The 19895-nt window shown below is 45.6% G+C and overlaps 4 protein-coding genes across 7 annotated transcripts; 2 read left to right on the forward strand and 2 right to left on the reverse strand.

Moving 5' to 3' along the window:
• Positions 1 to 1092: 1092 nt before the first annotated feature.
• Positions 1093 to 1661, reverse strand: LOC123108290 (uncharacterized). Its single transcript, XM_044530112.1, has 2 exons — positions 1268 to 1661; positions 1093 to 1189 (listed from the first exon to the last, which is right to left on the reverse strand). The coding sequence occupies exons 1-2, from the start codon at positions 1636 to 1638 to the stop codon at positions 1141 to 1143; spliced, it is 420 nt and encodes a 139-aa protein (XP_044386047.1). The 5' UTR covers positions 1639 to 1661; the 3' UTR covers positions 1093 to 1140.
• A 3287-nt stretch (positions 1662 to 4948) lies between these two features.
• On the forward strand, positions 4949 to 8450 carry LOC123105788 (cytochrome c-type biogenesis CcmH-like mitochondrial protein). Of its 4 annotated transcripts, none has more exons than XM_044527931.1 (4): positions 4949 to 5236; positions 6308 to 6475; positions 7255 to 7386; positions 7835 to 8450. In XM_044527931.1, exons 2-4 carry the CDS (start codon positions 6335 to 6337, stop codon positions 8075 to 8077), a joined length of 516 nt encoding a protein of 171 aa, XP_044383866.1. In that variant the 5' UTR covers positions 4949 to 5236; positions 6308 to 6334; the 3' UTR covers positions 8078 to 8450. The 4 variants fall into 4 exon arrangements, with proteins under 4 accessions (XP_044383866.1, XP_044383869.1, XP_044383868.1 ...); XM_044527934.1 differs by having other exon boundaries at positions 7892 to 8450; XM_044527933.1 differs by having other exon boundaries at positions 4950 to 5188.
• A 957-nt stretch (positions 8451 to 9407) lies between these two features.
• LOC123105791 (putative lipid-transfer protein DIR1) lies at positions 9408 to 10168 on the reverse strand. The gene has a single exon (XM_044527935.1). It carries the CDS (start codon positions 10094 to 10096, stop codon positions 9761 to 9763), a length of 336 nt encoding a protein of 111 aa, XP_044383870.1. The 5' UTR covers positions 10097 to 10168; the 3' UTR covers positions 9408 to 9760.
• A 2523-nt stretch (positions 10169 to 12691) lies between these two features.
• LOC123105787 (anthocyanin regulatory C1 protein) lies at positions 12692 to 13844 on the forward strand. The gene is made up of 2 exons (XM_044527930.1): positions 12692 to 12904; positions 13029 to 13844. Exons 1-2 carry the CDS (start codon positions 12775 to 12777, stop codon positions 13625 to 13627), a joined length of 729 nt encoding a protein of 242 aa, XP_044383865.1. The 5' UTR covers positions 12692 to 12774; the 3' UTR covers positions 13628 to 13844.
• The last annotated feature ends 6051 nt before the right edge of the window (positions 13845 to 19895 follow it).

Below are 19895 nucleotides of genomic sequence, written 5' to 3' on the forward strand. Positions count from 1 at the left end.
GTCTAGTCCTCTCTATACATATGTATAGTACGTAGCGTCGACCAAGCACGGACATAAGAGAGGACACTTCTCTCTATTAATTATAGCTAGCTAACACAATATATGAAACACCTAAATTAACCCCCCAAAACCCCCAAACCCCCCCCCTTTCAAAAAAAAACAAAAACCCCACCCACAGAAATGCTGACGCGTGGATGCCTATTGGTCCCGGTTGGTGCCACCAACCGGGACCAAAGGCCCTCCGCCTGGGCTCCGCGCACAGGCCGCGTGGAGGCCCATCTGTCCCGGTTCTGGATTGAACCGGGACTAAAGGGACAGGGTATTAGTACTGACCCTTTAGTCCCGGTTCAGGAACTGGGACAAAAAGCCCTTACGAACCGGGACAATATGCCCGTTTTCTACTAGTGAAAAGAACATTTGCAACATTAACAGCTGAGCAATCAAAAAGGATATTTCTATGTTACAGTGCATGTCATATTTCTCATGCACTATTTTTTTCAGATTTCTTACTTCTTGTTATTAATACTTCATTATTCTGAATTCCTACTTAGTGTTATTAATTTAGTAAAGATAACATGCATTGCTGTTTATTTTTCAATAATAAGTAAAGACAGGGAAGAAACTCATGCGCACACTCTCCAGCTATAAGAATAACTAATGCAATAAGACACTGATCGGGGCATACCAATATTTAAGTCTTGTCAGACCACAATAAGAGAACAATCAGTCACATATTGATACTTTGGTTTCAGTAATAAGAAGGATCACACGTTCGACATAAAAAATGAAGTCCATTTAGTTACTGGAGTTATAAATTCAAGGTGATGCCTTAACTTGCTGCTGGCTTCGAGGTTGTGACCTCCCCTCCCCTTCTTGGTTATTCCTTTCCCCCCTCTTCGTTTCATTGAGCTCATCCCCACTTCTATTTTCCTCTTCATCATCCTGCAACAAAACAACAGAGTTTGAGATGCATCAGACTTTCACAAATCACAACGTAACTCTGGAACTTCATATAATATTTCTAATTTCCATGTAGTAGAGTCCAACCTATATACAGATATAATTAGGATTTGCATAATTACTTTCTTCCATGCAGTACAGTCGGGCATCTTAGATCAAACGTCTGCAAGTTCTGCAACCTCAATATTGTGGATCTGCACAAGTAGCAGTTGTAGTGCCCTGCCCACACCTGCTAATTTGAGGAAGCAAGAACCTCATTGTAGGACGGACATAAGGAATCTTAGCGAAGTAGTAGTGTAGTACTTACATGCAGACCATCGCATCGGTGGCGTCGGGTGCAGGAACTCTACATAGGTGGCGCAGAGGAAGAACACATCTGCTAAGGGAGGAGCTTCTACGTTGTTGCGGCGTGGTGGAGTCTTTGTTGCCGGCCGTGTGGAGGACGGAGGAGTCGCCGTCGGCCGCGTGGGGGACGAATGCCGAGCGCCACAGGAAAGGCGGCCGGGCAGCCGTCGACGGTGAGGCGCGATGGAGGCGGACGGGAATCAGGGCCGCAAGGGGCTGTCGGAGGATCGGCGCCGTAGAGCAGGGCCGTGTGGAGAGGTGGGGATCATCACTGGCGAGTAGAATCACATGTGCGCATGGAGGGCGACTGCTCATGATGGGTTCGTCCGCCATGGTGAGGGAACTGAGGGAGGCGGTTTGCTTCACGGGGGAGGGGAGCCAGCTTGTTTTTGGGAACGTCTTGTTTTAGCCCAACCGATCGTGCATGCGTGCAGGTTCTTCGAAGGCTACAAACGTGGAGTGGCATAGTGGGTAATTAGAACGTAAAATGCATTTAGTACGATGGAGCGATGTAGACCATCATATCACATGATTTGATGGATGAGATGAATTGGTTCTCCGCTCTTTCGTGCTTTTATAGGGGTAGTAGATAGATGTAATTGTATTTTCTTACGTATTTTGTACAGATTTACTTTGCACACTACACCAAATCTCTTATTTAATTTCAATGTTCTATGCCATTCTATATGTAATAAATTTGATGGGCGCGGCAACGCGCGCCTGTCACGATTTAGTCATCACAAAAATCAGCCTAGGGGATAAGATGCCCTTTCACCAACTTGGCAAAGATGAAACCATGGTGGTGGGAAAACGATCATGCATGCGGGGAGTAGTGTTGGCTTGTCTACCTTGATAGATCTTGCACGGTCTCAACAAATCCAGCGAGGGTGCAATTGAATCATGCGTATGCGCGCGGGGGAGGGGGGGGGGGGGCTTCGGACCTCACACGTCGAGGACGGATAATCTTTTTCATGTTCTGTTGTTGGGTATGAAGTGTCTGATTTTCCATCCCTTTTTCATTGTGAGATCTAGAGGATGCATGGCCATGCTTATGCTTTGGCTTCAACTTCTTATACCTCACCATCCAACCAAACACATTCCTTTATTTTGGGCTTAAACAAAAGTGGTTCCGCTTTTTAGTTTAAAGAATTAAGAACACGGCCGAAGGTACTTTGTATTTATGAAACATCCATTCTATAATATCATTATGTACTTCACAGAAATTAAAAGAGAATTGCCACAAGATATAACAATCTAGCTACGCCCAGATCAGGGGATGCCCCCTATCAATGTGGCTTCTCTGAACCCTAGATCACGCTGTTCGTGATGGGTGATTAGTACAACGACTTCGACAAATTATGATCTTCTGCATGTTTGTGCTCAATATATCGGCTTCGTTCTTCTTTGGTGCTCGGGCGACGTAACGATAATTGGGGAAGCGACAACGAATTAGGGGATGTGTATACAAATTTCTGTGGACTTGGTTGCGTTTTCACCTTTTGTCAAGGTATTTTCTCTGCATTTCCATTCTTAATTCATTTCTTGGTTTACAAAATCAGATGATCTACCAACTATCTATCTACCTATCTATCTATCTACTACTCTATAAAAAAAAGAGGCAGATCCAAACAATCATACCCGTTCATCTACAAGATCTAATGGTTGCTAATCCTTCGATCTTTAACCCTACAAGCCACGGAATTAAGCCAGTAAGGGCATGTACAATGGTTCTATCTTAGCAATGCCACGTAGGATAGATGATGAGGTGGAGGAGAGAGAACTCATAAGAAAAGATTTGTCCTCTCTTATTTAAGAGAAGACAAGAGGTGATCTCTTAGCACAATATGTCTCACCATATTTTTAGGAATTACTAGTTATTGAAGATAAGGCTAAGATATGACCCATTGTAGATAAATTTTTTTGTCATCTCTAAATCACATGCAAGACTTAAGATAAGACTATCTTATCAACCATTGTACATGCCCTAATCCTCAACTCGTGACCCTGCCCACCCGTTAAAAAAAAACCGCTGCCCGCTGCGCACGCACGCACGCCCCTCGCTCGCTCGCTCCTCGCCCTTCTCCCGCCGCCCCGGTCCTCGCCCTCCGCCGCCGCCGCTCCGCTCGCCCTCCACCGCCGCCGCTCCGCTCGCACTCCACCGCCGCTCCTCCTCTCCTCCGCCGCCGCCCCGGTCCCCTGGGCCGTCGAGGACGCCGCCTGGACGGCCGTCCGTGGCCGCCTGCTCCGTCCAGCTCCTCCCCCGCCCCCGAGTACGGCCGATGTATTTTCTAGCGCACCACCGTTGATGTACAAGCAACTAATGTTATGCTGGGTGTTTTGTTTGTTAATAATAATTCGCGCATCACACCATTTCCATTTAAATCATCTGAAAGAATATGCCGTGTAGCTCAAAATCCAGTGAAGCACGGCTAAATCAGGCTAGTATCATTATCAGTACATAAACAGGCTTCCAACATTTTTCTCGCCACATTAGTGTCCATCTCAACATTCTTCGAAGCTAAATTGTGACGCCAACATCCACCCGAGTGAGCTTACTAGAGTTAGAAAATTGTGTTAGTTTAGGAACCGTAGCCACTGACAACGAGTTGAGGGTACCCGCAAAAAAGAAAAAGAAAAAAAAAGAGTTGAGGTAGCCAACTGAGAAAGTCAGTGATAGCTTGGGGAGTTCTGATGCATTTTTCTCTTTCCAAAAGCTACCGTTGAGGATATTCCCCTTGCTTCTTGGTTATTATTTTCTAAGGCGATGAAAAATGTAGAAACAAATTCTTGTGCAATATACAGTTTGCATGTCAGTATAACATTTTGTAGATTTCCTTAAAATAGTTTTTTTATGACAAAGTTGCCATACATAAAGCATAAGTATGACAGTTGAATGTGGAAAATGAGAAACAAAGCTGCAAATAGCAGCTGCATATGTGACTCGGTAGGATACAATGCTCGACACTCAACAGCTATTAGTCATTTTCACTTGCTTACCTTAAATTGTAAAATGGTTCTGCCGGTCTGCCCAGAGCTTCCAAACATTATATGCTTATCCTGATAGATAACTTGTCCCAAACATACAGAGGCTTCCCTGAACATTATATGCTTATCCTGATAGATAACTTGTCCCAAACATACTTTGCTACTTCTAGTTAATTAATCTGATCTGTGGTGGATGGTTATCACTCCCTCCGTTCTCAAATGTAAGTTTTTCTAGATATTTCAATAAGTGACTACATACGAAGCAAAAAGAATGAATCTATACTCTAAAATATGTCTTCATACATCCGTATGTTGTAATCCACTTGAAATGGTTAAAAAAACTTATATTTAGAAACGGAGGGAGTACCTCACAAGTGAGATCACAACCATTCATTCTAGTGCGCCATAATTATTTGTTCTTTGGTTCACAGATGCCACTAAGGCCCAGTTCTTTTCACTCGATTCTGAACAATCTGGGTCTGAAAAAAATCAAAAGCTCAAAAGAACTGGATCTGATTTTATCCAAAATCATGTGAGAATCGCCAGAATGAGTAGTGCAATCGAAAATCGTGTCGAGACCTCTTCTGGCGATTCTGGACGCTCCCACGAAACAAAACGTTTTGACTTAAGGTAGTAGTACCCCTATTTGAGAGGCAAATTACCAGAGAACTGCCACTCTCCTTCGCTCGATCCCCCACCTCCCCACTCGCGCTCGCGATAGGGTTACAGGGCCGCCGCCGCCGCGCCGCCCGACAGCCCGCCCCTCCCGCTCGCTTCGAGGCCCGCAGCCGTTGCTCCGCCCCGGCCACTCCTTCGGCCCGCCTGCTCGCCTCGAGGCCCTCAGCCGCTGCCCCGCCCCGACGCCGCCTCGCCGGAGTTTGCTCGGGCCGTCGCCTAGGCTGAGCTCTCATCTCCTCTCCGTCTTCTCTGTTCTGTTCTGTTCTGGGTGCAGCTCTATTCCTTCTTGTTCGTCTCTGTTCCTAGTTCTTCTCTGTACATGGAAAAATGGATGGATGTTTGTTTGTTTGTTTGGTAGGAGTAGATGATTTGCTTGATTGCTGAATGGATGTATGCTCGTTTTCATGCTCATATTCGACATAAATTGTCCAAAGCAACTAGAGTAAGTCTTAGCAATTCAACACACAGTTTTAGTTCAGGGACATTACAGAAATTTTAGCACACAACTCATCCCATAATCTCAGACCACAATCTTAGAAAAAGAACTCGGCAGCTGATTCTGGGTGATTCTGCAGGAAGCTGATTTTGGGGCAAGTTTCTCAAAAGCTGATTTTGGAGAATCAAAAAGCTGAAAAGAATTGGGCCCTTTTTTCCTCAGATACACTAAGACAAAATTAGAGCTCTACTCAGAACTTGAGGCTCGAGCAGCTCATGAACTCCCAGTATGTTGTATAACATTGGTTGACATACGCTTGAGTATGTACTCATATGGGTCCATGGTGGACTAGAGGTTTGGCGGGCATGATCTTTAAAGAATGATCTATCATGGATTCTAGTAGAAAGTATAAGTTATTCTACAAACATTATAGGATATACTGGTCTGAGGGAAAAATAGAAATAAAAATTCACAATGCATTTGTTAGTCTGTGAATTTCTAATTAGATTATTCCTGGGACAATAGTAATTCTATTTGTGATCATATTTCGTCTGAAGAGCTGCTACTATCGGCTACCATTTCTCTTCAGTACTATAAGAAATATCTGAACTGAACTTCGTTATATATAATTGCAAAAATCTTTGTGAACCAGCGAAAGGCATTGGGACCAGCAAACCCTATTTTCTTCAGGAACCGGTTCAAGAAAACATTGTAGCTTGAATCAGCAAAAGACAAGAGTAAAACGTTGCCAAGCTTACTTGATAGTTTAGTCTTGTCATAGTAACTTAATCCTAATAGTTATGATCTGTTTTATTTGTAGAACTTGGGTGGTATTATTTTGTACATTAAGTACATAAGTAACATTTTATTTCTTCAGGTTCTTATACAGCTACTTTGTTACAGTTAATACAGATAATATTATCTTGTACCATGGCTAGTGCGGAGGATGTGAAGCAGCGGCAGGTTGTTGAAGACCGTGCAAGAAATATTAGCCACAATGTACGGTGCACTGAGTGTGGCAGCCAGTCCATTGAAGATTCGCAAGCAGATGTTGCAGTTCTCCTTAGAAGGGTACTTTTCGTTCTATAACCTTGTGATGATTGGTTGCCTGACCTTGTTGTTTCAGTTAGTGGTCAAACTTTTAGTAGCAGAGATTGGCTTATTCCTGTATACCTTTTCATGTTTCCACAACATCCAAATTTTGCTTTGTTGCTCTCTTGATCTTAACAAGACCTAACTAAGATTGGAAATTTGATAACACTTTTAACTGAGGTAACACTTGTACTTGAGACCTTGTACTGATCAATACAACAACAACAAAGCCTTTCAGTCCCAAACAAGTTGGGGTAGGCTCTAGGACTGATCAATAATGACATAAAATAAAATGTGTTCACCGGCACCCAATAGTTAAATGCAAAATAGGGTTGAGAAACTTGAAATGATATTTGCTACTATCAATTTTTTTTTTGAAGAATCTATATGTCCTGTTTGGATTTGGAATGATAGAGATGGTTTTGGTAATGCCGCAACTGGTTTGGTTCTTCGATTATATACATTTGCGTCCTTTTTACTTGACTAGGTTTCTTAGACTTGGATGATATTTCTGCCTATTCAGCTATATTAAATTTACATTACCTTTCACTGTACCAGAACACTGTTGTCTGATTCACAAGCATTTATCTGCACCATGTACTACATATACACGAGAAAAAAATTAATCTTGAGTTCTCAACGTCAATAAAGGCACTTGGTTTATATGCTTTAAAGGATTGAAATATTATTGCCTTACACCCAATATGTCATGGGAAGCTTCACGGCCGGACGAACTGACATATGTGTCATTTTTGCAGTTAATTCGTGATGAAATAAAATCTGGAAAGAGTGATAAGGAGATATACAAAAAACTAGAAGAAGACTTTGGAGAAACAGTTCTATATGCCCCTAAATTTGATCTTCAAACTGCTGCCATATGGTTATCACCGGTGAGCCTTAATTATGATTCTTTTTCCATGCTGTTCAATTGTCCGTGCTTTTATTATACTAGAAATATTATCACTTGCACTTTTTTAGCCTATTATTTGTTCGTTTTATGAATGCATTGTGTGTCTTGGTGAACCCAAGCATATTCCATCATCACAAACTTTTGCATCAAGATGTTTTTCGTAAGTACGTGGATGATTCTCTTTCATAGTTACTTGGTGAATTTGCAACCAGTGGAAGTAAAATATTTCAATTCTTAAAAAATCTAATTCCAGCTGATCCCTTGTTGTAGTTCAATGTAGTCTGTAGAGAGATAAATTGATACTGATTTGACCTGCTTTCATTTGTGCTTAGTAAAATTATGTTGTTGCAGCGGAACATGGTAAAATGAAGGCTTCAAAATATCGAAGTATCTACCCCCCTGAATTAGTATCATTTTATCCTGTGCAGGTGATTGTGATTTCTCGGGTAGGCAGTCGAGAGCCTGATACATTAAATCCTGTGCAGGTGATTGTGGGCGGCGTAGCAGCTGGTGTGTGGGCTTACCAAAAGCACAGGCAAAGGACCAACGTTCACATCATGGCTCTGAACCTCGTCCGAGGGGTTCCCCTGACTCCAAGGGAGAAGGAGACGATGATCGACATCCTCACGCCGCCCCTGCCGGCAAGGAGGTGGTGGTGGCCTATCAAATGATGTTCTTTCATGTCCTTAGACGCGACATTGAGTGGGTACCAATTTCCTGAGGTACAAATGTTCAGGATGGCTGGAATTTTAGCACGTGATTTCGTTGCACATCTCGCGCCCTGCTTGGAGCTTGGGCTACAGATTTTTTTTCTGGGTTTTATAACCGGATGCTTGCGATACCTTGGTGGTTTGTGAAGCATGAACCTAGCTAGCAGCACATGTTGCCTTCCTCCGTATGCTGGCTGTGAAGCTGAAAAACAGCCTCCTGTTAAGTGTAGTTTCTTCCCTAAACATGTGGTGTCACTGCTGACCCTCTGTGCTAGCAGTCTAGCACACAAGTAGAGCATTTTGTTCTCAGAATAAGCTGCAAATTTTAATTGAATTTTCGTAGGCTCTTTGATCGATGTCATGTTTGTTTCATCTAACCTGCGACCTTGATCCCCCAGCTTGGCGTACTAGATGGTACTGGCATGCAATTCTCCATAAACAAACAAGTTGGTGCTGGCATGCATACATAGCAGCGGCACAGATGATTACTGGAGGTTTTCTCTCTTAACTAAAGTTCATCGGAGGTTGTAAAAAAAAATCGGAGTTGAGGTCTTTCAAAAATAAATGAATGTTAAATTAGCTCAAATTCATGTGTTTCTTCTTGATCTTCTAGCTACGGGGCCGCCGGTATTTTCACCCAACGACTGAACGGAGCACTGTTGTGAGGATAAGATAGCTGGAGTTCTGTGGATGGATTAACCCGGCCCGAAATATATACTTTCTCCGTTCCGAATTACTTGTCGCACGTATGGATGATAACCAGGTACAAGCTCTCGTCCTCGTAGAGAGATCAGAAACCACACACATGTATACAGTGCACACATTTGAACAAGTGCCACCAGCAACAGCAATGTTATACCTGCAAAAAAAAGCAACAGCAATGTTACACAGACAGTCACTGCCAAGAGGCGACACGCGTCAACACACTCTTTCACATGGCAGCCCAGTGGCAAGGTCACAGTGGTATTTCCTTGTAGACCGGAGTTTAAATCCCGTCGGTAGCGAATTTTTACGATCTCATCGGGGTGGGCTTCTTCTATAAAAATATGTCCTGGATGCTAGTGTCTAAGGATCTCATTTTTTTAACACACTCTTTCACACACCGACAGGTATACGGCTTGGTGGATGTACATTGTACCTCCAGGCTACAGCCATTTATACCCCATCAATCGATCCCAGGAGGACAGATGCTGGGAGGTTTTTATTATATTTAAGATGCTTTGTACTTCGAATGAAATTTTAATCTGATCTTTCTCGGGGTGGAAAAAAACATACCGCTAACATGACACGATTGAGCGAAGCACTGTTGTGAGCGATAAGATAGCTGGAGTTCTGTCGGTGGGTTAATTAACCCCGAAGTAGATTGTTTACAGAAACCACATACACATGTACTAAAGTGCACACATTTGAAGTAGTGGCAATGTTACACACGGACACAGTCACTGCCAAGAGGGGACATGCGTGGCAGCACACACTTTCACACACCGACAGATACGTAGTACGTACGACAAGATGAGCACATGTATATACGGCTCAGTACATGTATACTATACCTCCGGGCTCTTGCCATTTGCACCGCATGCATCATCAACCCACCCCGGGGCCGGGACACGAGGAGGACAGATGTTGGGAGGGTGGGTGGATCTAGCAGTCGGGCGGCGTGGTGAGGCCGCACTTGGCCGGCAGCTCCATGGCGCGCTTGGGGTCGATGTTGTAGAGGCTGAGCCAGGGCGAGTTCTTGTAGGAGCAGAGGCAGCGCAGGTCCGCCTTCCCCAGCGTCGCGCAGCACGCCTCCGACGGCGCCGGCTGCGGGTCCGTCGTCGCCGCCGCCGCCGGCTGGCACGCCATGAAGTCGTCGTTGTCCATGTCGCACACCGCCTGCGCCGTCGCCGCGAGGGCGACGACGAGGAGGACCGTCAGCGCCAGCGCCTTCCTGCTGCCGGCCATGTCGCGCAAGTAGCACACCGAGCGCTGCTGCATGCTCCTTAGCTGATTGGGAGGTTGCTCGATCGGTCGGTGCTACTGGAATGATTGTTGCGGTGGCCTGTGATGGCCTCCGGCGGGGTGTTTTATACCGTGGGGTGATGGGAGGTTTTGGCTGCCGGGTGTTGCAAGTTTGCGGTTTTGACAACGGGGTCCTCGGCGAATATATAACATCTTTTGGTTTACAAAACTAAGTAAAGTACTCCCTCTGTTCCGAATAACTTGTCGTAGAAATGGGTGTATTCAGAACTGAAAATATGCCTAGATGCACTCATTCATGCAAGCAATTCCGGACGAAGAGATACTAAACATGACGATGGCTAACCTAATTTGGCCGTAAGCACGATGGAATTAAGTTGCATCGTCTTGTTGCCTTGGCAAAACCAAAGATAACCATAATGATGACGCGTTCGATCGGTGAGCGCGCGTGCCGTGTCGGCGTGCGCACCCAATCCAGCGGTAGTGCTGTGCGAGGCGCGGGTGCTAGGTGCAAAACGTCTGGATGTTTTTATCTATCTCGTGGAGAATCACTCACTAACTTGGCCCGTGAAGGTGTGTTGTTGGCTTGCCCCCCTGTCCCGTCACGCACGCGCGCCCATGTCAGCGCTGCCGCTCCCACTTGGGTCGGGATCGGGTTCACGGGGGATGGAATGGGCGGGTGCGACGCCGTGGCCGGCAGGCGGCAGGCCCACCCCGGCCGGCGCTCGTGGCTCACAGCCTTTCCCGGCCGGGTTTGCTGACGCGCGGCCACCGGGTTTTGTATCAGCCGCCGTTCGAGCAGCAGCAGTTTGGTTTTGGTGCTAGACTGCGCTTCTTTCTGCGTGCTCGGTGCTCAGTCACAAGAGCTTGTCCTCATAGTCATAGGTACCTCTGCCACTGCATGCCAGTGACCGACGGTAACGACACCACAGCCTTTGGGTCTGGACGGGCTTTAGTTTTACCAGTTTCTGAGCTGGATCAGCATTAAGAGTCCGTTTGGTAGCTTCACCGACCGATTCCACGGACCACAGCTTCAGCGCCGCGGCCTGAAGATCAAAAGCACTCGTCTCCTCCTCTGACGCGGCGTGGGGTGGCAGCCCAGCAAACAGTCCTGCCCCAGCTTGGGTGTCTGGCAGGCCTGGTAGTGGAGACCAAGGGTTGGGCTGCAGCGCATGATAGGCTGTTGCTTATTCTTTTGGTATGATTTTACGGCGCATCACCGCCCCTATCTCCTTGGAACAGGGCAAACATTGTTATAGTAGACAATCGGAAAGTCGTCGTGTTAAGACCCTATAGAACCCTAACGCACCAGAACATCAACTGTCGCGGATGAAGAGTGTAGAACAAAAGGATCCACCAAAGACTGATCCGCCGCAGATGAAGAGCGCAGGGCAAACATTGCGCGGATGAAGAGTGTAGAACAAAAGGCAGAGAACCCTAGCTTTTTGGAAGGCGGCGGCTGGCTAGATCGACGAGAGTTTCTTCGTCTATTTAGAGCCAGCTAGTTTAGTTGATTGCAAGTTTATTTTTAAAGGCTGCGCATCAAATATTGATGCAGTTGCAGATAGGTTTGCTAAGTTTTCAAACACTCTTGATCAGGGGCGACACCTTTGGCAGATCCATCCCATGATCCTTTTTGTATACCACTTTAAGTGGTCTATGATCAATAAAGCTTTGCTATACCCCTAAAAAAGGCATACATTATATGTAGTTTTTTTACAGATATTTTTTTTCTCCAAAATTTAACAAGTTGAGATATTGAAGTTTGGCACGCGTCAGACAACAGAAGCTTCATTTCAATATATCTCTAAATAAAAACGGGCACAATTCTTTAAGACCATGAACATAACTTCAGTAAATAAGAACCGTGGCGCTAGATAGTTCATTTCCTTAACCTATCTATGTCAGGGCATCTTCGGCACCAAAGTTTTGAAGCATCTGATGATGCAGGGGGGATACTCTACTGCTTTATATGTTCCCGGAATTGTTAGTCGTGCTTGTAATCAAGCTTAGTTTTCGTCTTGAATAGAGTTCCCACCCCCTCATATGTACATAGGATTGATGAAAATGTACATGCTTATTTTTAAACATTCACGGGTTTGAGAAAATATTAATATTAAAATAAAAAATACATTTGTATTTTATGATATTTTTAAAAAAACCAACTGAAAATCGTAAAATTAGAGACTTCGAGAAAAAAACAATTGACAACTGCAGGGAGCCGATGAAAGACAAATGGGCCGGCCCATATTGTGAGCGCTTGGACAACGATCCATAGGACTTGTCATAGAAATTTGGCTGCATCCGAGCTGCCGGCGATGTATGACGGCGAAGAAACGGCCGCGCTGTGCATCCCGATTCATTGAACACATGGAGCTTTCCTAGCCTTTTGGTCCATCTACCTCTAGAGAGAAGTGTCGATCACGATGACCATGGCTGAGGGTGCTAAGCAGGTCCACGTAGACGCGCTACTGTACAATGCTTAACAGGTCCACGTAGACGCTCTGCTGTACACTGCTCAACGGGGCCACGTAGACGCGCCTATGAATAAATACGGCTACAGCCCTGCTGCCCACAGATGACAGACCCCCCCCCCCCCTCTCTCTCTCTCTCTCTAACACAATACACACCGGAGATGAGGTGAGATAGAGAGGTTAGTTCAGAGAAAGAGGAAGAGGAAGATAGAGAGGGAGAGAATGAGGAGGGCGTGCAGTGCGAAGGAAGGGGTGAAGAGAGGGGCATGGACGAGCAAGGAGGACGAAACCTTGGCCTCCTACATCAAGGCGCATGGCGAAGGCAGATGGAAGGAAGTCCCCTTGAAAGCTGGTACGTTCTGCTACTAAACGATCGTAACCCCTAGCTTGGTAAACAGTAGTACCATTCCGTTCTAGACAATGGAGTGCTAGCTAGTTGAACGTGAGTGAGTGACGCGCCTCAAATTAATTTGCAGGCCTGCGGCGGTGCGGCAAGAGCTGCCGGCTGCGGTGGCTCAACTACCTCCGGCCGAGCATCAAGCGGGGCAACATCTCCGACGACGAGGAGGAGCTCATCGTCAGGCTCCACCGCCTCCTCGGCAACAGGTGGTCCCTCATCGCGGGCAGGCTGCCCGGCCGAACAGACAACGAAATCAAGAACTACTGGAACAGCACCCTCGGGCGGAAGGCGCTCCCGGAGCGAGCTGCCACCAGGGTGGTCGCCACGCCCTGCGCCTCCGCCAGCTCCGGCTCCTCCACAGGGGCGTCGACAGCAGGGCTGTCCTCTAACTGCGGGGCTGGTACAAGTGCCAAGGCTGCGGGGCTGCTGTCGTCGGCCTCGGTGTGGGTGCCCAAGCCCGTGAGGTGCACAGGCGGTCTCTTCCTCAGCGGGGATGCGCCGCTGCCCGCGCCGGTCACGCAGACGCGGGCCGTGGGTGGAGACGGAGATGAGTGCAGCGGCAGCAGCTTGGCGGCATCGTCGGGCGGCGGCGACTGGATGGACGACGTGAGAGCCTTGGCGTCGTTCCTCGAGTCCGACGAGGACTGGGTCAACTCCCTGCACATGGCGGATTAACGCTCACACTTTTTCTCAGCACGTGCACGTTTATCACTACGTACGAACAGGGAGCTGTATCGATACAGCTCCATGCGTGTACGTAGGTTGGCTTCGTGCTGAGTACTGACTAATCAGTAGCTACCTGTGATGGACTTCTAATCATACTCACACTCTCTCGAGCTGTTTAGTGGATGGTGTATGAGTGGGTGTGTTCAACCGAATAAGTGTATGTGTGTCTACACGAGCATCCACATTTTGTATTGTATTTCTAAATAAGAATCGGCCTTTTTTGGTTCATAGGAAAGTTGTAGGAATTGCAAAGAATAAAAACTTTGTAGGAAAAATTCCTTTGAAGCCCTTTGGTTTGTAGGAATGAGTTCCTATTTCTATGTAGGATAAGAATTAATCCTTCACATTTCAAAGGAAAAAAACATTGGCCTAAACTCAATGAAAATTTTTCTATCCTATGCATTAAATAACATCTCTTATTCTATAGGATTTGAGATGCATGTCATCTCACTTTCTATGATTTTTCTATTCTTATATTATTTCTATCCTACGAACCAAAGAAGACCTAAGTATACTTCAACATGACTAATTATTTTTCTTTGAAAAGGATGATATCTGCCAACCTCTTTTTCTTTGAGGCTAGCCATAGTGGGGGTAACTTAGGTAGTAACTTAACACACCCTAAGACAATTTTGTTTATGTGGCAAGTATTTAATAAGGAGAGAGGTGCTTGGAGTAACTTTACCATACCAAACGGGTTGTGAATGAATACGACTGGTTAGCATTTAATTTCTTTTGGATGTCACCATACCAAATGATGGCCGTTTTCTTCAACATGCACAGCATAGTGATAAGAAATTTGAAGCAGATGGCCACTGGCTAGCCGTGAGCGAGCCTGTGTGCGTGTGACCCATACTGGAGCACGTATACACAAGCTAGTGCCATACACGGTCATGCCAGTGCACGTACAAAGCCGAAAGCAAACCGAGACACATGTGCCATTTTTTGCATGTGGTCACTGGCCAGTCGACATATACGTATGTCAGCTAGGTAGGTAGGCCTGTATATACATGGTGCATTGCCACTGTGATGAGATGAGATCGACGCGGCAGTGAAGAACAAGACATTCATGGCTCTCACGACGCCGCGGTAAAAACGGTGCGTCACCATCGGTGCCACTATTTGCCTTTCGTTCACGCCTTTTAGTGAAAGCAAGTGAATAGGCCAATGCAATTTTTTATGAAAGGGACTCCTCCCTGTGATATGGTGTAATCGACACCAGGGACGTAGTATTCCTCCTCTAAGCTTGTAGAAGTCGAGAAGTCGAGGGTGACAAGGATTTGACCCGATGACCTGGGGCCTCAGTACTAACACGTCCGGCCCTGTCTTTTCCACGCGGAGGACAAAAGTGAAGTCCGACAGATGTGGGATCACTCGTTGGCAAGGCCTGTGCGTGACCTCAGGGTCGGCCGGGAGGTCGGAGTGGTGGCTTCGGGAGGCAAAAATGATAAATTTGACCTGTAGATAAAAAGAATTCACAAAATAAACTGTTCTTGAAAATTTTTCACTCCGCTGACCCTTTTGTATAGCGCCCGACAGCAAGACGTCACATTATACAGTGCAGCGCCTGACTGACGGGTGCTATACACCTAGCCAACGTCGAACCTTAAACTGCCTGAAAATTTTAAGTTAATGTGCAACGCCTAAGGATTCAAACAAGCACACGACGCTCAAGCATGCAGTACGTTGCTGTAGGCCCTACGAGGCTGTGGCCACGCATGCACGCACACGGCATGCATGCACGTGGTTTGGTGATCCGTCGTTTTTTTTAGTGATCCGTCGGTTGCGTGTAGTGCGTCGGTATAAGGTTTTGCTTTGTCCCTTGTATAGCTGTTAGTGCAGCGCCTAGACGCTAGGCGCTACACTGTAGCGTCTAACTTTTAGGCGTTGCAAACTGACCTAGAAATTTTTAGGCATTTCGAGGTGTGACATAGGCTAGGCGTGTATCGCCTGTCAGTCAGGCGCTGCACAGTGTAGTGTGGCGCCTGGCTGTCGGAAGCTACACGAAAGGGTCAGCGGAGTGATTTTTTTTAACAACAGTTTACTTTGTGAATTCTTTTCGTCTACAGGTCAAATTTGTAGTTTTTGCCGCTTCTGGATTCGTCTTCATGATGAAGGGCTTCGGTTTTGGTTGCTTGGGCAGCAGAGTCGTCGACAAGTCTGGTCCTCGGCCTCAGGGCCGGTGTGTGTGGGGTTGAGGTAGGGCTGGAATTTCGAGCCGAGTCGAGCCAGCTCAGCTCGACTCGCTAGAGCTCGTTTCGTTAACGAGCTAGCTCGACTCGACTCGTTATTATAACGAGCTCAAATCCAAGATTGGTTCGACTCGTATAACTCGCGAGCTGACTCGTTTAGCTTGTTAAGCTCGTTAAAGATATGAACATAAAACCGTCAAATATTATAAAAATGATTATGTATATATTGAACATATATATCACTAACAATAGTAATTTCCTTATAACGCATGAGTCTCCTAGGCGGTTGGGCCTTCAATGGCTAGGCCTTGAGTTGTGCGCCTAGAACATAGGGTGCTGAGTGGCTGATCTTTTGTACCGAGCCTAACGAGTTACACGAGTACTCGTGAGATCGGCTCGTTTAACTCGGTCTATAAACGATCTTAAACTAAAGCTTAGCTCGATTCATTATTCGAGCCGAGTCACGAGCTACTCGTTTAGCTCACGAGCTTTGAGCTTTTTTTCCAGCCCTAGGTTGAGGTTTTGTATGTCAGAGCGGTTGGCTCATTGGGTATGCAGCCTCGGTCCGGGTGTGTGTGTGTGTGGGTGTGGGTGTGTGTGTGTGTGTGTGGGGGGGGGGGGTGTTTAGGACTTGTATCAATTTTTGGCTGTTCTTTTATAAACTGGTGAATTCTCTTCTTCTATATGAAAAAGACAGAGTTTCTGTGGGTTGCTCAAAAAAATATGGAAGAAGGAGATGGCGAGAATGTGTAGTTGCGGTAGCTCTCGTGGTGTGTGAGAGCCAATAGTGGGGGCCATGGTGCGCGACTGAAATCAGGGTAGAAACAACTAGTGGTAGTCTGGTAGAGGAAACAATCAGCTGGCAAGCTTTGAACTTCGTAGGTTGGGTAGAAATATGTATTGAGAAAAGCTTCAAACTCACATAAATGCTGAGCTCCAGACTAGATAGAAATATGTATTGTATGTCGTTTTTCAAACCAATCTAGGGTGCCTCAAACCTCAAGCCCTACAATGTTGAAGTTGCCTGCTCCCACAATGCTGAAGTTGCCTTCTTTGAACATTGTGCCAAGGTACAAAATAGTTCTACTTTTCCAAGAAGATCTTGGCTGACCACTGCATCAATTGAAGCACACTTATTTCGTTGCAAAATATTAGCCCGTTCAATAAAACACAAAGAAATGCAAAACATTAAGCTAATACAACTGCTTCAAAGATTATTATTTTTTGCTGGTTATTCATGTGGATACGGATTGAAACTGTATGTGGTGAACCCCCACCCAAAATTTTATATGAATACAACCACAGTAAACTAGCCAATGGATAATAGTTCATCTTTATCATAAAATCAACTGTGATGAAGTTCTCTTTGATGGTGATAAATCGTACGTCATGAAGACTGTCCGCTACCAATAACCGTGACAATGGGTGAGAGTTCAACTTCATCACACTTGTAACACTTCTTACTGCCAAGCCTCCTGTGGCTTAGGCAACTTATTTTTATTTGTTAAAAGCACACCACACTATAAGTGCCACACAAATATCTTAATCTTTTAGGGGCACTTTAATTCTGTCAAAACACATCTTCACAAAATGGGCTATACGTATCATCCACCAACGGGAGGGCAGCAGTAGTAGTGCTTTGCCTCCACTCTCACTCTCATGTGCATGCATCTTCCACTCCTCCTGCCAACACCATGTTTATATAGGATGGTTAGGTTTGTCGTTTGTGTTCGGCCATGTTAGAATTGCACATTTTCGTGTAACGACAAGTCTGAATCCTTCCTCTGTAATTTCACTACTCAAGCTCTTTTGGTTCCTTCCCGATCTTCTCTGTTTTTGGTCAGACTAATTAAATGGTAAGCATCCATTCAAGATACTATCAATAAAGATTAATCACCAAGTTAAAGGCTATTTTTGGCTGCTCTTGCACTGTCTGCGGCCTCTGTTGTCGAGTCTGCAGTGGAGTTCGCCCTGCCGTGCTGTTGGCAGCAGTGGAAGCATCGGAATGCTGTCGTTTTCAACGGCAGCAGCTCTCCATTGGTCGGGTACTTAGTTGTTTCCGAGAGGACGCGGTGTTATGGAGCGGGCAGTTGTCAGCTGCTCGACACTCTCATGTTGTATCCTAAGTGAGCTCTCTCTCTCTCTCTCTAGTTGCATCCTCGTCTGCGACGCATGGATTGCATGTAGGTGTGCCTCCTAACCTCCCCCCCCCCCCCCCCCCCAAACTCCTTCTAGGGTGCCCCTGTGGCGCTTGTAACCATCTGGGATTTTAGCCCATTTTGATCAAATATATTAGCTGGGGAGTTAAAGGCTATTCCCATTTCTTGTCTACCTCGAAAAAAAAGCAAACAATGGACACACTCTCAAATCATGGACTAACAATCCTCTGACTCAGATCGGATGCATGACGTGACATCAGATCATTGTACGCTACGTTGGAGACTCCCAAACCATTTCCTATCCTAACCCTAGGGAGAGGCGCTCTACCAAATGGATAATGCTCCCTATGAACAGTAAAAACTGAAAAGGATAGTAAAAAAAGTTTTTCTTTTGCAACAAGCATTAACGAATTGTCTACATATGTACAAATGTTCATCAGGAAAATCATTTATGCTATGGGAAAAAGGTCAATGCTCCAAAAGAACTAATTTTGAAAGCATTGAATCTGTTTCTTTCCCAAGACATTAGATATGTTTTTTCTTCAGGAAAACTTTCACATATGTAGATAATCCGTCAATCCTTGTTGCCAAGAAAAGTTTTTTTTAATATTTTACTGTTCATTGCGGATGCATTTGAGCCAGTGAGAAAATAGCACGCTATATCGTCGCTAATAGCACACTACAACATTTTGTGCAATGCCTCGCTAAATAAATCAATGTACAATGTCTCGTTAATTGCATAGCTTTAGCCACGATATTTTGTCATCACACGCTGTTTTTTCCATTGATTTGAGCTTGCGAGTAAAAGGACGCTTTTGATTAAACTCTGGCCCTTTATTGTGAATACTAATATCTTCTCTTGTCGCAAACGAAGTATACATGAAGCCGATGGATACCTATCACTGTACGCATAGTCGTGTTCACTAAGCGACAGATCAGGAAAATTATTGCCTGACTGTTTGACGAAGCCATGGGGGTGGACTGGTGACTTTCTCATGTCTGGCTATGGATGGAACACCCAAAGGATCGATCAGCGGTGGTGCTGAGGGTTGGATCCCCCCGGACTGAGCCTCTTGGAGGTCTCATAGACCGGATCGGCGATCCCTTCTTGCCGCGGCCGTGCTGCAACCGCGGTGCTCGCCGCCTGCAGCCTAACGACGACGTCCTGGAGCTGCCGGCGGTGCCGCAGCGGGCAGCGCTCGGAGAAGGGATCGGGGGAGGAGCCGGCGAGGAGGAGGACAAGGCAGATGCAGAAACACAAAAGTAGCCTCATGCTTAACCTCGTTCGTACTTGATTAGTTGATTTGCAACTGGTAGCAGCTAAACCTATGCAGACATGCTGCTGTATGCATGTATCTGCAGGTTGATTAGCAAGCGACGAGCATTTATAGGCGGTGCTCGGCTGCTAAAAGAATGGAAAAACTGTATGCTTCAGCTGATCTGCCTTATTTTATCGATTTGATAGGATTTGCGGCTATAACCTAAACCGCTCCACTGATGCACTAGCAAACCCTTTCATCTTGACCATGTACTATTTTTCGTTTGAAATAATAGTGCTGATGTGATCTCTCGGTCTATCTACATGGACGATAATGGTTCACAACGTGAAAGGTCAAAGCGAAAAAGCACGCTACTTTTTTCGATGGAAGGCGCCACTTGGCCGCCATTTTCATTAAGAAAATGGAGTCTGATAACACCGATCACCCCATCAAAATTAACCTATGCACAGTGGGAGAAATGTACAACTTTTATTTCCATTTCTTCGACTTTCTGCAACATGTCATTTCAAAGCTACCACCTTCTATTGGTCCCCTTAGTATTTTATATCAAATTTTGATCATAGATTTAACTAACAAAATATTTCTG

Source organism: Triticum aestivum, chromosome 5A, assembly GCF_018294505.1.
Source record: "Triticum aestivum cultivar Chinese Spring chromosome 5A, IWGSC CS RefSeq v2.1, whole genome shotgun sequence".
NCBI lineage: Eukaryota > Viridiplantae > Streptophyta > Magnoliopsida > Poales > Poaceae > Triticum > Triticum aestivum.

Coding starts and splice junctions, on each gene's coding strand:
- LOC123105791 (XM_044527935.1), bottom strand. CDS start 10,096: ATGCAGCAGCGCTCGGTGTGCTACTTGCGCGACATGGCCGGCAGCAGG.
- LOC123105788 (XM_044527931.1), top strand. CDS start 6,335: ATGGCTAGTGCGGAGGATGTGAAGCAGCGGCAGGTTGTTGAAGACCGT. Junction 6,476..7,254: donor TTGCAGTTCTCCTTAGAAGG/GTACTTTTCGTT, acceptor TCATTTTTGCAG/TTAATTCGTGATGAAATAAA. Junction 7,387..7,834: donor CTGCCATATGGTTATCACCG/GTGAGCCTTAAT, acceptor TATCCTGTGCAG/GTGATTGTGATTTCTCGGGT.
- LOC123105787 (XM_044527930.1), top strand. CDS start 12,775: ATGAGGAGGGCGTGCAGTGCGAAGGAAGGGGTGAAGAGAGGGGCATGG. Junction 12,905..13,028: donor GGAAGTCCCCTTGAAAGCTG/GTACGTTCTGCT, acceptor ATTAATTTGCAG/GCCTGCGGCGGTGCGGCAAG.
- LOC123108290 (XM_044530112.1), bottom strand. CDS start 1,638: ATGGCGGACGAACCCATCATGAGCAGTCGCCCTCCATGCGCACATGTG. Junction 1,190..1,267: donor ACCGATGCGATGGTCTGCAT/GTAAGTACTACA, acceptor TCAAATTAGCAG/GTGTGGGCAGGGCACTACAA.